Source organism: Prunus avium, chromosome 5 (genome assembly GCF_965620075.1).
Source record: "Prunus avium chromosome 5, drPruAviu1.hap1.1, whole genome shotgun sequence".
In the NCBI taxonomy this organism is placed as follows: Eukaryota; Viridiplantae; Streptophyta; class Magnoliopsida; order Rosales; family Rosaceae; genus Prunus; species Prunus avium.
In genome coordinates this window covers 28994206-29009973 of record NC_142288.1, presented here as the reverse complement: position 1 = coordinate 29009973, position 15768 = coordinate 28994206, and the positions used below count along the sequence as shown (strand labels likewise).

The window sequence follows — 15768 nt, the reverse complement described above, 5'->3', positions numbered from 1 at the left end:
TCAATGCACCTTAATCAAAAAAAGGAAAAGATTAATTGAGGTATATTTCATTTGGTCAAGTGCAAGGCTGGATCCCATGTACAGCTCAGTTGAGGTGGCTTGGTCTCTAAACCTTCAACACCAGATGCGTCGAGTATTGCAATTATAGCAAAAGATTTTCATATTCAAATATATCAATCCTATGATCAAACAAATTTCCCAGCTGAACAGCAGCAGAGAGTGGTCAGTTATTCTAAAATGGTACATGAATCATCTCCCTAGCTATAATCTCCACTTACAACAAAAAACACGTACACAAAGTTGAAAGTTGTGTTCAAGGCTGTGGTGGTGGATGTGGTGGAGGAACCTCTTCACTTTGTTTAACCTTAGGATCAACGATCACCTTTAGATTTGGTCCAACTTCCAGATCATGATGAGAAACCATGCACTGCAGCTGCCTGCACTTGCGCTTCAACCACCCTGCACAGCTAATCCTATGGCCATGGTTGATGCTCTCCAATGGCCTCAGTACCGTCTGATCACGACTCAACTTCCGCCCCAAAACGCACGACAGAAACGCAAGCACCGTTAGGACAGAGATCACTGCAAAGAATGGCCCAATGGAACCAGAACCAGATGTAGAAGAAGAAGAAGATAATGGCACGGCTTGCGGATAATTACTGCTCAAGCTTTGTCCTGCTGGCTGCTGATCAGGCAGAGTTTGTGATGATGTTTCCATGGCTCTTGTATGTCTATGTTGTGCTTGGTTTTTGTTGTAAGAGTTAGATGATAAGCTAACACATTTGCTGCCCCGCTCTGTCCATAAGTGCCAATGCCTATGAGTGGAAGACAACGTGGAAAGGGCTTAAAGCAGTGGCTTTCTTTTTCATCTTCTTTATCTTTTCTCTACTTTTAGGGTGTGGAGTTTGCTTTGCTTATACATGGCCTCATCAACAAAGCAGACTTATGCATCATCCTGTTCCTGTATAGATAAATATTGAGATTCCTGTGTTCAAAGTGAATCCCATGTCATGTGGTTAGCTTAATGTATCTCATCTTTTTTTTTTTCTGTCAAAAAGGCAAAGAACAAAAGAAAACCTTAAACTCCTCTCTCCACTCCACAAATACAAATAGCATAATCAAACGTTATTTGAGTTCTTTTTTAATTAATACAAGCGAGATTCTAAACTACTCTTTATATAAAATAATGAACTTGTCTATCGCTTGTACTAAAAACAAAAATAATAAATCTAAAGAAAAGTGACTCCAAAATAACCCCAATTGCATAATTTCGGGCCCAACTTAGCTTTGATGAAATTAATTTCAGGCCCGACGGTTTAGACGGCTTTGGGCTGGAGGGATTATTGGCTTCAGTTCGCATGTACGATCTGAGCTGTACAAGCTGTGGGTCCCACTAAGGATTCAACATTCATGGATGGTTGAGATCATTCGCATGAGGTACAATTTATTTACGAAGATGGAATATCAAACGATATCCGAACCCCATATGGTCATTTTGCAAACAAAATGAGATTGTCCTCAGACGACATGTCGTTCCCATACATCGTTTTGTCCTCCAGCTGCTGGACAGAGATCGCGCCAGTGTTCAGGGTAAAAACGTAAATTCAAACAAATCAGTGATCCCAAAATACCCCTGGAAAAGTGACTGTACGACATTCCGTCCGTGGCTTCCTTATTAGCAAACAAAGAGAGAGGGAGAGAGAGAGAGAGAGAGAGGCTCTGTGTGTTGTGTGAGTGAGTGAGCAAAACCCGGTGACGTGATTCTTCAAATTCCTGGTTTTCTCTCTCTATAAATACACGTATGTGTAAGTGTAAGTATGTATTATTATAATGTTGTGAGATCTGTTTGTTTCTTAGATTAGATCTATGGTGGTTGACACGTTATGTTCAATCGTTTGCAGCTACTGACCTTTTGATTTTTTGGTTTTTGGTTTTTTTTTTAATGGAATAATTTTTTTGGTGGGGTGGAGTCACTGGAGGCAGCGGTTCATCGATCTCTTCCTGAGATTTGTTGTGAAAATACAAAACATGAATCGGTCGATAAACCTCTGCATCCAGCGCTCACTCTCTCATTCTGGTGTTTTTCTTTTTTCTTGTATTTCTGAACTTGCTCTGTTTGAAGTTTGATGTTGTACGAGCCTCTAACCGGGACCCAGAAGGCAAAAAGTCTGTTAATTTATTTCTAGAAGGTAAAGACACAGACTTTTTTTTGTTTGTCATTTTTGGTTTCTCTGCTTCCGCAGCAACCAGAATGGTTGGTGATTTGCCTTTGTTATCTTGTTTGTATTTGCTGTTGTTGGTTGGTTGGCTGCAGGGAATCAAATTGGTGGTTGGTTGCCTTTTGTTTCCTGAATTCTTAACCTGCACGCAGATGATCTATGACTTGCTTTGTTCTTAAAGTTTTATATTTTATTGTACAAGTTCAATGTATTGATGTAAATTTTCTATTTCCCATGCTGGTTAACAGTTTTGTTTGACCTGAAAGTTGATTATCATGTGGTGTATATATATATGTTGAGATGACTGAATTTTTGGACTACAAATCTTCCTTTCAAAGATTTACTCGCATGTCTGCCTCAGCAGAGTGCGCAGTGGGTGTTTCTGTGATCCATTGTTTTGCTCGTCATAATGGTTATCATGATACCAAACTGATGTGCTTCTCATTTTTCGGTGAGAAGCTTTGGGGGTGAATTAAATGCTTAGAATTCTTTATTATTTTTTAATCGTGGGTAGAATTTTGTCTTCAAGTAACCTTACATGTAGTCTTTGTGATGGAACTTGCTCTTTCAATAGAAAGCTGGGTTTTCTGTTGTGTTCTTCCTCTTCCCCTTTCGCTAGAAATCTATGTATACTTTTTATGTTGTTCAAAACATTTTGCTTTCTTTTAAGTTTAATACTTCTGTATTTGTGGAATTAAGTTGTCTTCTTTGCTTTTAATTGATGTATTGTTTCCAAATTATGTATGCATGGATTTTAATGCAATGTCACTTTTAGTCTTATGTATTAATCTTTTTCTCTCCTTTTCCTTTAGTCAAAGAGAGCTGAAGGATTGGCTAAAGAAGGGGAATTTTTTTCTTCTTTTCCTTTTTATCCTCTTTTTTGGTTCTTGAAATTGGATACTCATGGTAATTAATCGGCTTCCAATTATTTTGTCATTTTCTTGAGCAGATGGTCAAAAGTTTGAACTTGTTTCTTTCTCTTTTAATGGATAAAGTTCCTTGGAATGAAAGTCTCCATTTGGGAGACATAACGTCATTACTGCATGAACGTGAGGGGAAATTACAGTTATGGAGTAGCAAGTTGCCAGAGAATCTTGTAGGTCTGATGTTACTTCTAGAATCTGGTATCAAATTCCTTGTACCATAGTTAGAACTAGTAAAGCAGAAACAATCGTATGGGAACCAATCAGATTGTGGAATTGTAGGTAGGAGCCGGGGACAGGGCCAATGTTTGTAAGCTGTGGATATTCTGTTCAGCCCCCTATTTTGATTCATTGCCTTGTAATTCTATCGAGTAATATAAATTGTTTGCGGTTTTTTTTTTCCCGCTCCCTCTGCCATTTTGGTCAGTTTCGACGGAGATTTGGCTTCGATGTTGTTCTGGTTTCTGGGATTTTAACAATGAAATCACCCATCTGATTGTGGCAACTGCTACTGGTTTATTGCATGTACCTGGATTTCCAATTTAGTGTTTCTTTCTTAAACAGGTTCGAGATTTAGTTGCCCGTGGTTTTATGGGATCTTGATATAGTCCCCAAACCATGAAAAATCATGAAAGTGGCAAATAACTTAATTCTACTTTCGTGCTGGCGTTTTGTACTCTCGTTCTTGGTTATGGTAAGAAACTCTCGTTCAATGATTTGTTTCATTGAATATAGGTTGGATCTGTGTGTTGCATCATGAGAGGACCCCACAACAAAACGATGATGCTTTTATTTATTGACGAAATAGTTGTGGCGATAATGAAAACGACATTGACGATGGCTATGAATCTTATTATGAGAAGGGGAGGATGGTGGTGGGGGCTTTGCAAGGTGTGCCATTGAAAATGACCACCATGGCCATGCCATGTTGGTTGATATTATGAACGATAACGAAGGCCAATTTGTCATATGTATATGGCTACAGAAAACGGGCACTTGCAAGTTGCATGCACACAGAATCAATTGTCAATTATGCAACTGGTTTGGTTTCTGTATGTTAGGCTGCTTATATAAACAGAATATATAACTCGTGTATATCATCTGACTTTCAGGCATGAAATGGACATTTCGAATGTGGAAGTGGGACGTCACACCAAACCCTAATACAATTACAGACCCATGGCTATATGTTTGTTTATTTTCACAAACCCAAGTTGAGACAAGAACTAGGTTTAAAATTGTAGATGTATTTAGTTTTGCCAAAGTTGTTGACTTGCTCTCTTGTCTTGATATGTTTTTATCGGGATTTCAAGCTTCTGCATTTATTAATGATGGTTTTTCAAATCTCAAAACTAGCTGAATCTGATTAATTATTATGCTTTTTATGAAAATTCAACATATATTCCTTTCCTTTGCACATTTTCTCTTCTTCATTTCAATTCTTCTTATCATTTAATCGTATAATGTATCAATAGACTCTCTTTTATTTTAAAGTCTTCTTTCTCTTCACGCCTACAACTTCTTCCTTGTGAGGTTCTTACAAAAATTGACCAATAGACTTTTGTTGTTGTCCTGTTCTTTTCTTGTGATGATTCCATCGAACATGTCCTTGTTGCGTAGGATGTTAAAACTATCTAGCTACATGTACAAGAAATAAAATAAAGGTAATATTTTCGCATATAGTAATGAATGCTATCACACATGCATATGCAAACAAAACTCTAGCTCCTTTGTCTTTTTATAAATTTATGTACTTATATTTGAAATTTGAGGTAAATGCATGGCAGAACAAAAACAAATTAATCATTTCCAAACTCAGAAAAACAAAATAACACGGTTTAATTACAAGGATTACCTTGAATTGTTTTCTTGTTTCTCATATTGATGATTGATCACAAAATAGAGATCTTTTAACAACCCAATTTGCTTAGCTAAGCTAGGATGAAACACAGAGCTGACAAAGTGAATAATATATAATTAAGCCTCTTGATAACCTTTTTCTTCATGCACCTGTTGACATTGAGTTTGAGAAGAAGCGCTGAAAGAAGGAGCTACAACAACAGAGGAATAAACTTTACAACTACCAAATGAAAGTGCACAAAGCTTATTTCTATCCTCATGATCATCATGATCTTGACCAGAGGTATTACTACTCGAAGAACAAACTATTGTTTCTTCAACAAGTGTATCGAAATCGATTCCTCTGATTTGGTTTCGATCCCATGGATTAATCTTCATAGACGAGGATCTTGCAATTGCATGGTTCTTCATGATTGCATGCTGAAGGAGCTGATAAAGCCTCGGATTCTTTCTCAAGATGCTGCAATTTTCTTCATGAGTATTCATGATGTGACATGGAAAGTTGGTCTTTGCATTCCTTCCTCTTAGAAGCCTAGCAGCCTTATCATAAGCCAATGCAGCCTCCTCTGCTCTATCAAAAGTCCCTAACCACAACCTCAGCTTCTGTGAAGAGTCCTTGATCTCAGCAACCCATCTTCCTGATGGCCTTTGTCTCACTCCAAGGAACCTTTTCCCACTAATATTATTGCTGTTCACTTTTCTCATGGCACTAATTCTCTCTTTATTTTCTTGGAAAGTTTCTGTTTGGAATTGGTCATCAGCTGGGACTTCTGTGCTGTCTAAGCTGTCCATGAGAGTAGGAGATTACAAGGGTTGGTTTAGCTTTAAAACGAAAGGGAAGGCATCTTTGATTATGTATTATTATAGAATTAGTGACTACTATAAGAATGATGACAGGGATCATGGCATGTTGATTGTCTCATCTGGGTTTGTTTTTTTATCACCAAGTAATACCATATATTTATAATTAATTAATCAGTATTCACAGAACTCCCAAGAAAAATGCAGATTCTTATCAAAAGATTAACATATATGAATAATTTTGAAAACGCCAAGACAAGTGTTGATAAGCATTAATGTTTTGGTCTCTTCTAATTACCATTATTATAAAAGACATGGATGGTAGTATGGAAAGGCGTGGATGAACGGTATATATCTTAAGCATGCATTCGACAGATTTATTTATATATCCTTCTGTACTTATTTGACCAGATTTTAAGTTATATAAATAAAGTGTGTTTTTATTTTTTCTAATGATTAGATGCATAATTAACCTAACTTCATTGTCATAATTAGCCTCTCTAGAATGAGATATTTGTGGTTCCATGATGGAGGTGTTGAAAGGAAAGGAACTAGTTAGGTAGTTTGGCACATAAGATAAGACCAAAGGTGTAGGATGCAGAGTTGTAGTAGCTAGCATGTTTCCTAGGGTTTGGCAGAACAGAAAAGGTTGAAGATGATTTGGAATTCTCCCTCATGAATAGGTGCGTACAATAATTGACATGTGTCCAAATCTATACACCGTGATCATGCAAATCTTAGGGTAGTTTGGTATTTTGACAGCTGCCAGGTTGATGATCTGGGATGGAATATTTGGCTCAGCCAGTTGCAGAAATGTCCAAAGGCAATGAGGTGTCTACAGAAGCTAGGCTCATCGTGATTAGTATATTATTAAACTCCCCAGATTAATACTCCAAGTGGTATGCATAATGCATCCAACAGCTTGAAACAAAAATCACACCTCAAAAGCTCAAAATCAAACAGAGGCACGGTGTTTCTTTCAAACTTATATTCAACCTGCCTGATGCTAATTTAACTTTAAAATACTACAAGTTTGGCACTTGTCACATAATGGATGTCTTTTTTAAGTCCCTAATGCAGAATATGCTCTCTGTTTCATTGGTTTTACTTGTATTCAAAATTTGAATATATACCTGCAGAATTCTTGTCTTCTGAAAATAATCAGAATCTTTATTAGCTTTTTTTTTTTTTTGGATTCTTCATGTGCTTTGTCATTGACAACCCTTTTTTATTATTATTATAAACTTGCTCTCTTTCACTCTCCCTCTCTCTCAGCTGGTTCTTGGTTTGGCTTGGCTTGCTTCATTTGTAGACATGGGAGTCTTGTTTTCTGAAATTTCCTACACCTAAAACAAATAATTGCTTTGGAACCAGCCAAATGCCAAGATTCTGATTTGGATTTCTCATAGATTTGCCATGACATAAAGAAATTGCCATGACAACCCTCTGTTTTGTTTCCAAATTAAAATAGTTAACTCGCCATAAAATAAATTTCTAGCCTAAGTCATCATGCATGAGGGCATTGAAATTTAAAATCTTCAGAGTAGTCATTGCATTGGAAGTGTATATACACTAGCACAACAATTGTTTAAAACCATGGTTCGTAGTTGACTTGAGATGGCATGCCACACCGATATGAATAAGACCCTAATACAGGTTGCACCAGTTTATAAAACAATTTTTGGGAAATTGACTTGTAGTCTCAAATGTGAAAGTTCTTGAGCTACATATACGTAGATGAGTATGACTGCAAGGAGGGTACGGTACGTATGTGCTCAAGTGATGTATTCGTTGTTTTTCAAAAGTTCTGCACATATTTGGAGTGTCTGGTATAGAACCATGGCCTTGCCAATGTTGCCTGATTGTGTCACTGTGCGCTTGATGCTTTCTAACTTAATGATCCTGGGGCTGTTTGGCGTAACATAAAGCCAAAAATATGCAAACAAATGAAACATTGTCGCATTAGTTGGTGTCTCAAATTTAGCGGAATAAGCTAGTATCTTAAATTTTGGTGTAGTGAGTTGGTATTCAGTATTATTGCACGGGATTGGTGTAGTGAGCGGATAATTAAGTTCAGCATTACTGGTTGGTGGAGAGGCCGCAGTGGATTGCTCGGTATGGGGTCTTTTACCTAATTAATTAGAATGAATGCCACATAGGACATCACAAGCCAATCATAGAAGGCCATTTTATCATTGGCCAAAAATTTCCCTTATCCTGGCCACTGATTTCCGATCACAAAATATCCGTGTAATCCATGAACCAAAACAACAGTCAAAACACTCAACTCCTGCCACTGACACTGTGAGAGGGTGGTAAAGATGGCAGTGGAGATGGCCATCAGGGCTTCAGCTACCCCAAGACCTTCCCTGCCTCCTTCTCCTTCGCTATCAGCCACATCCAAATGTTCTATCAAACCCAAATTCAGACCCACCTCTGTCTCACTGCCGACATCAACCACCATCTCTCTCTTAGCCCTCTTCAACTCTCCCTTTGAAGCCAAGGGTCTTAGCCTCTCCAAAGATCAGATAGTCTCTTCCCTTACTGAAGTAAATACATTTCATATTTGACAATTTGAAATTGCAGTGATACAATGGTTCTCTTTTAGTTGTTTTATTTGATTTGGGTTGGCACCAATTCCTTAAAGCTGCCTGCTTTTTTTATTTTTATTCCTTGAAGGTGGAGAAGACAATTGATCAGGTTCAGCAAGTGGGTTCGACGGTTTTTGACGGAACAGAGCGGGTTCTTGAAGCTATTTTAAATGCAGTAAAGCCCGGTATTGATGTGGCATTGCCAATTGCGAAGCAGGCTGGAGAGCAGGCCCTGAAGATAGCCTCTCCTGCAATTTCTGAGGTTTCAAAGAAAGCCCAAGAAGCAATACAAAGCTCAGGCTTTGATACACAGCCTGTTCTCGGTGCTGCAAAGGTGTTTACTTTTCTCCATTTTCCACTTAAATAGTTGTGCAGTAATGCTAGGCACTCCTTGGCTGCAATAATCTGCACACAATTAAGTGAAATCAAGCACAATACTTCAGACCATAACTCATGCAATTGAAAATAACTCGTTAATTTTGTGGAGAATCTGTCTTTAGTTGTTAGTGTGGTTTAAATTGGGTTCCATTTCAACTACCTGACTGCATTTTAGATATTAATAAGGAATGCAATGTTCATTTCTAAAACTTGAAATTTTTGGAAATGTTTTAGTTTTAGATTCACTATGCCAATGAATGTACTGATAAATTTAATGTAGTTGGAGTTGGTTCACTATGCAATGCACTCATTCAATTTTAGTGGAACATCCTTCCTAACACTTTCGTATACCTTTATGTGGAGAGAGTAAGATTGTAAATCCATGATATATAGGAAAATGGATAATCATAAGCTATAGATTTGGGTACTAAACACCCTGTTTTCTCAAATTTAATGCACTGACTGAATGATCAATGTGGTCTCAGATGGTAGCGGATGCAGCAGGGCAGACCACTAAAGTAATTGAAGAGGCAAAGCCCATTGCTTCATCAACTATTCAGACCATCTCATCAGCAGATCCTATTGTGATTGTCGGAAGTGCTGGAGCATTATTCCTCACATACCTTCTTCTTCCTCCCATCTGGTCTGCCCTCTCTTTTAGCCTCCGAGGTTACAAAGGTACCTGCTTTTATTATGAAACAGAATTGATTCATGTTTGTAAAAGTTTAAACATATTTGAAAGAAGAATAAACAATGAGTTGTTCTGCTTGAATAGTATATATACCTGCATTTATGCTTATGCACCATATTGACCAATGTGGTATTCAAGTACTTAATGTTTAGAAGATATAGATTGGGTTGAAGAGTGCATATTTCATGTTCTGTCTCCACATTTTATGATTGACTCATCTCTTATGATACTAAATGCATGCAATGCAAGTGAAGCTGCATTAAGGATGGAATGGACTAACATGCTACGGCTATGTTGTACTAACTCTAGGTTCGCTTACCCCTGCTCAAACACTTGATCTCATATCGACAAAGAATTACCTTCTGATCGATATTCGACCAGAGAAGGACAAGGACAAGGCTGGCATTCCCCGCCTACCATCTAGCGCCAAAAGCAAAATGATTGCTATTCCGTGAGTAACTTGGCCAGCCTCCTCAACCTTTTTGTTTGTACCCTTTCTGCATCTTCTTAACTATGAATGGTTGCCTCGATTTTTCAGTTTGGAAGAACTACCAAGCAAATTGCGAGGTCTTGTCAGAAATACAAAGAAAGTTGAGGCTGAGATAGCAGCATTGAAAATATCTTATCTCAAGAGAGTTAACAAAGGCTCCAACATCGTGATCTTGGACTCGTGGGTTCTTTCATAACCCACATTCATTATTTACTACCTGATTTGGTTTTTCTCTTTGATCAAGTTATGACATTATTTTGTTCTTGTTTTTCGTTTCATGAAAACAATATAGGTACTCGGATTCTGGCAAAATAGTTGCAAGAGCATTAACTAGTCTAGGCTTTAAGAACTGTTGGACTGTAGCTGATGGGTTCTCTGGAAGCAAGGGATGGTTACAGAGTCGTTTAGGGGCGGATTCATACAATTTGTCTTTTGCTGAGGTCCTTTCTCCATCAAGAGTCATCCCGGCAGGGGTTAGACGTTTTGGTACTAGTAGCAGCACAGCAGCTCAGTCTGGTCGAAAGCTTCTTCCTGGCTCCGACTAGACTTGCTTCTAAATTTGTTTTATTTTTTGAAGTCATCTTTGCTTGGAAAATGCTCATCTCTTAATGTGCATACTTGATTTAGAGAAGAGTCCCCTTGAATTATTTCTGGTGTAATTATTCTTTGATCGATGTTAGTTGGTCTATTTTGTAATTCATTTCTTGCCTGCCTTTATATGTAAATGAATGCCCTCATCTCATCTCATCTCATGCTTGGAGGCTATGCAAAGATACGCCATAAATTCAAGAGCAACCTAAGACCACTTTCAGGGTGTCATTGTACTATGTTGTTACCACACTATGATTGAAGGAATGAAGGGAAACAATTTGGGAAAGGAACATTTTGTCCCACTCTTCTTTCCATTAGCGTTTCCTAGAAGAAAAGCTGTCAAAAAAATTTCCAAAAAGAACAGCTGTGTAACCCAGAATGAGCCTTTGAATTCTTTAATTAAATGGAATTCAACTTTAAACAGGAGATCCATCTAAAAGATAACTCAACAATAATAATATCACGAGTGAAAAACAATAAAACGCCGTGGCTCCGTTTAATTAAAAATTAGTTGATAAACTTAGTTATAATTAAAAATTCCATAAAGGCTACCTCCAACTTTTGAGGCTGAGTGAGAAAGGGTATTTAGGTAATTAATCTGAAAACTTAAAGGAAAAGTGACTTTTGAAATCTCTCTTTGGCGGTTCAGTTCAGCTTCTGCCAAGCACACTCTCTGCTCTGCTCTGTAAAAGCAACAAACACGAACTCGCTAATCGACAAAACACCCAAATTCTCTCTCTAACTTTCTCGAGAAGCTTCCAAGTTCCAATTTCCAACCCCAACCCTAACCCTCCATCTTTCTCTCGCTTCGCTTGCCCTTCAAGAAATCGAAGAAACACCACTAGCTCTGATTGCAAGAGACATTTATGGAGAATCCAAAGGCCACAATTTCTGAAGGCGTGAAACAAAAGGTAAATGCAGACTTTGCTTTGTGTAGCTGTCATTAGATTAAATCAAGAACTTCAAAGAACCATGCATTAACTCAGATATTTCTAAATGGGTACAGGGAAACGTAAAGAGAATTGTGTTTTCGATGCATTTAATAACTTCAATACCTCAAATTTCTGAATACATATAGGAAAATGTATAGATTCTTGTGTTTTCAATGAATTCAATTACTTCATAGAACTATTAATTACTTCCAATTTCTGAATACATATAGGAAAACGTAAAGATTCTTGTGTATTCAATGAATTCAATGACTTCATTGAACCATTGTATAAATGTAAAGCCTCATCTGATCCTACTTTCTGAATGTGTACAGGAAAATGTAAAGACACTTATGTTTTCAACGAATTTTATAACCTCAGAGAACCATTAATCACCCCCAATTTATGGGTCAACCGAACCCCACCATCTCTTGTTCGGGTTTTAGTTTCTGATGGGTTTTAATCCCCCTCTTCGACTTTAATTTTTTTCTTTTCTTTTACTAAACTGATCTGTGGTTTAGTTACTATTTTCTCTCTTTATGTTGCTACTTTGTGGATGTTTCTCTCCTGTTCCCCTGCTTTCGTCTGGTTTGAATGAATTTCAGTTTTGAAGGGACTTTCCCCCGAATTCTGAATACTTCCTTGTGTTTTCATTATGTTCAATAATTTTCATACAACTATGAAATGAAATGACATCCAGTAACATTTTTAAACTTGTTTTCTGTTCTTTAGGATCATGACACCTTGTGGAATTTGCCAAATGATATTCTGGATCAGATCCTGTCTCTCTTGCCCTTAAATGAAGCTGTGGCAACCAGTGTACTTTCTCGCAAGTGGCGATATGTTTGGACTTCTTGTCTGGTGCTTGATTTTGATTTTGAGGTTTATATGAAGCATTTGATGATTTTTCCTTCAACCCATTGCAGCCGTTACCAAGACCAAGACTTTGAAGATAAGCAATATCAGTGTCAGTTTGTAAATTGGGTGGATGGTGTAGTGGAGAGGCATATAGGCCCAAACCTTGAGAAATTCAGGGTATGTTTCCCTTTGAATTTGTCTTTCGGACTTTTCCTTGACAAGTGGGTCAAATTTGCAATCAAGAAAAGGGTTGAGGTTCTTTTCTTAGACTTTTCTGCACATTCACACAGATCGACATATTTGGGAAATGGGTTGTGTGACGTTTTGACACAAGCTTATGGATACAGTGAATATCGGGCTCTCAAACAACTTTATCTGAAAAGTGTTGGGGTGACAACAAGAGACATTGAATTTGTGTTGTCTAACTGCCCTTGCCTTGAGCTATTAGAAGTGTCTAATTGCCCAAATCTTACGAGTTTGACAGTTAGTTCACCTTTTGGTTTGAATTTGAAGCATTTATCTATAGAAGCTTGGCAAGATGGGCTGGAGAACATCTGGATTTCTGAAGCAAAGCTTGTTTCTTTTTCTTATTCTGGGTATCCTATAGAATTGGAGTTGAGCAATGTCCCACAATTGGTTGAGGTTTCCATATCCGAGCGTGATGGCTTGGTTACTGATGATCACAGAGCTCTATTATTCACTCAACTCTCAGGCTGTCTCTCTCAGCTCCATACTCTCAGAATAGATTTGAATGGAATGGTACATTTAAAAATGATGTGTTGTTTTTAGTTTTGATTTATTTATATTGGATTGTATGTAGTTCTCAGCTTTGTACGTGTAGCTAGCTCGTTTAATAATTAATTGTTCCTTCCTTACTCTCTGCTTCTCTTCTTTCAGGTTGATAGGGAGGTGTATTCTGTTCCTGCGTTACCAAATATCAGACATTTGGAATTGGAAGTGCTAGTAGAGGATAGTCTGGTTCTGGAACAAATAAATTGTTTCATGAAAGCATGTTCTTACATGCAGAAGTTTGTGATAAGGGTCAGTATTTTTGCTTTATTTGTTCACTCTTTTTTATTGAGATATGCGTGCTTGGTTCTTGTTTAAATTACGGTTCTTGCTTCGTGGTGCAGATGCAATTCAAATATTCTGAAGAATTCATGTATCGAGAAGTAAGTCTTAAGGAACCTGCTGATGCTAACACATGCTCCCATCATCATTTGGAGGTTGTGGAAATTGTAGGCTTTCGTGGTCGTAAAAGTGCTGTTAAAATTGTCATGTTCTTGACGAAGGCTATTGTTTCTCTTAAGAAAGTTGTGATAAATTCTGTCCGACAATTATTTCGTGGTGAATTAGTGGATGACAGTGATGAAGATGTGGCGGAGGCAATTATTTGGTGGTAAGCTTTGCACGAGCTTAAACGGAAAATGCCTGCTGCTATAAGTTTCAGATGCCTCTAGCTCTAGTTAAAGATACTAGTTTACTCTGTTTGGCAAATATATTGTTTGTGATGTACATGTCATTGGTTTTGCATATCCTTTGTGGTATTTTGACTGTACAGCTAGCGAAGAGATGTTCAGTGTTTCCGAATGTGGATGTGGATTTGTTAAGAGAAAGATGGATTTTTTTTCTTTTCTCTTTTTCTTGTTGGAAAACAAACTTTATTGATAGAAATGGACTTGAAGTGGACTCGTATCTGTGTGGTGTCTGATTGCAGGTGATCGATTGGGCTTCGGCCCAACCTTGTTGTTATTTGTGCTTCGGCCCTTGTTATTATTGGTGTTTTAAGGCTTTCCATAGTCGACTAGGAGACTAGCTCTCCTAGTATAAGTGGGAATCTTGGAACTAACCCACCAAGTTTCTTGCTTGCGTTGCTTGTCTATATATATGTGTGGCCACTTCCTACGTTAGGCAACATCTAACTCCCTCCCGATCTCAAGTCCGTCCAGGCCAAGCCAATTACAGTTAACCCTCCTCAGGCCCGGCCCTGGGCAGGGGCAAACAGTGCGATCGCCCTGGGCCCAATATTCAGAGGGGCCCAAATTTATTTTTTTTAGTAAGTATTATATTAGATTATTATAACTATTAACTAATTTAATATTTTGAAAAGAAAAAAAAAGACCAACGATGGTCTGTTTCACTCTTCAAGAAGAAGAATATTTGGATCTATTCCATTCCACTGCTCAAGAAAAAGAACATTTGCATCTGTTCCATTCCACTGCTCAAGAAGAACATCTGTTCCACTCCTCAAGAAGAAGAACGTTGCATCTGTTCTACTCCTCCAGTTCGTCGCTTTTGCTGGTGCTTCTTATTCTTCTTCTTATTCTTCCTCTTCCTCTACAGAATTTTGAATCCCCTTCATTTCATCTCATCTAAGCCTCTCTCTCTCCTACAAGTTACAAAGTTGTGAATCCCCTTCATCTCATCTCATCTAAGCCTCTCTCCTACAAGTTACAAAGTTGTGAATCCCTAAATTAATTTTTCTGTTGGTAGATTGGGGAGATTCCAAAATCCAAAGTGTGGGCTTTTATCAATTGAAGGTAATTTGTTTTCAGAAAGTGTGGGCTTTTATCATTGGGTGATGAGGAATTGAAAAATTGTTGTCTGAAGCTTGAAACTACTTTAAGAAATGGTGAGTCTTCTGATGTTGATGCAAGTGATTTGTTTTCAGAGTTACAGGTGCTGCAATATCTTTTACCATCAGCAGTAAACACAACACTTGAAATTGTAGAGTTTGTAAAAGATATGGATTGTTTTCCAAATGTTTTGATTGCCTATAGAATACTATTGACTGTACCTGTGACTGTAGCATCTGCAGAAAGAAGCTTTTCTAAATTAAAATTATTGAAATCTTACTTGAGGTCTACCATGTCACAAGAAAGGCTAAATGGGCTAGCAATCTTATCCATTGAAAAGGAGATGTTAGAAAAGCTTGAATTTGAAAGCATCATTGAGGATTTTGCTTCTCAAAATGCAAGAAGAAAATCATTTACATAATACCTTTTCAGTTGTGATTTTGTTGTTTTTCACCTTATCTTGCAGGTGGTGATGTTGATATTTTGCTGGTTGCTGAGGATGCAAAGAGATTCAAGTAGGCTGCTGCACTTTGCTTTGGCTATTGAGAATGTAAAGACATTTTTGTTTTGCTGGTTGCTAAGGATGCAAAAGGGTTTCATATAGATTGATGTTATTTTTCTTAGGCTATTCAGCATGTAGAGAATTTTTTTCTTTTGGTTGGTTGCTTGTTGGTGGATGAAAAAGAACTTATTTTGCTGGATGAAAAAGAACTTATTGAATTGTTATAAGTATTTATCTTGTTTATACATTGTAGCCTTTTATTCTAAATTTTAATATATTGAAGTTTGAATCGATGGACAGATTAGATCTTGGTTGAAAAATAAGAGAGTTATCACTAAGTTTAAATATATATAGGGCCT

At 37.5% G+C, this 15768-nt stretch overlaps 4 protein-coding genes and 2 long non-coding RNA genes across 8 annotated transcripts; 4 read left to right on the top strand and 2 right to left on the bottom strand.

Moving 5' to 3' along the window:
- Positions 1-16: 16 nt before the first annotated feature.
- LOC110754100 (uncharacterized) lies at positions 17-983 on the bottom strand. The gene has a single exon (XM_021955114.2). It carries the CDS (start codon positions 716-718, stop codon positions 314-316), a length of 405 nt encoding a protein of 134 aa, XP_021810806.1. The 5' UTR covers positions 719-983; the 3' UTR covers positions 17-313.
- A 521-nt stretch (positions 984-1504) lies between these two features.
- On the top strand, positions 1505-3647 carry LOC110754101 (uncharacterized). 2 transcript variants are annotated; one of them, XR_002526235.2, is made up of 2 exons: positions 1505-2189; positions 2315-3647. It is a non-coding gene; the product is annotated as an uncharacterized LOC110754101 (long non-coding RNA). The 2 variants fall into 2 exon arrangements; XR_002526236.2 differs by having other exon boundaries at positions 3169-3543.
- Positions 3648-5097: 1450 nt separating this feature from the next.
- Positions 5098-5906, bottom strand: LOC110754098 (protein PPLZ02-like). The gene has a single exon (XM_021955112.2). The coding sequence runs from the start codon at positions 5792-5794 to the stop codon at positions 5120-5122; it is 675 nt and encodes a 224-aa protein (XP_021810804.1). The 5' UTR covers positions 5795-5906; the 3' UTR covers positions 5098-5119.
- Positions 5907-8021: 2115 nt separating this feature from the next.
- CAS (calcium sensing receptor) lies at positions 8022-10653 on the top strand. The gene is made up of 6 exons (XM_021955107.2): positions 8022-8352; positions 8483-8728; positions 9258-9450; positions 9773-9914; positions 10002-10133; positions 10246-10653. Exons 1-6 carry the CDS (start codon positions 8125-8127, stop codon positions 10496-10498), a joined length of 1194 nt encoding a protein of 397 aa, XP_021810799.2. The 5' UTR covers positions 8022-8124; the 3' UTR covers positions 10499-10653.
- A 572-nt stretch (positions 10654-11225) lies between these two features.
- Positions 11226-14322, top strand: LOC110754095 (F-box/FBD/LRR-repeat protein At5g56420-like). The gene is made up of 4 exons (XM_088253035.1): positions 11226-11455; positions 12206-13090; positions 13229-13372; positions 13465-14322. Exons 1-4 carry the CDS (start codon positions 11411-11413, stop codon positions 13732-13734), a joined length of 1344 nt encoding a protein of 447 aa, XP_088109161.1. The 5' UTR covers positions 11226-11410; the 3' UTR covers positions 13735-14322.
- A 75-nt stretch (positions 14323-14397) lies between these two features.
- LOC148294638 (uncharacterized) lies at positions 14398-15708 on the top strand. Of its 2 annotated transcripts, none has more exons than XR_015835778.1 (2): positions 14398-14871; positions 15374-15708. It is a non-coding gene; the product is annotated as an uncharacterized LOC148294638 (long non-coding RNA). The 2 variants fall into 2 exon arrangements; XR_015835777.1 differs by having other exon boundaries at positions 14398-14963.
- The last annotated feature ends 60 nt before the right edge of the window (positions 15709-15768 follow it).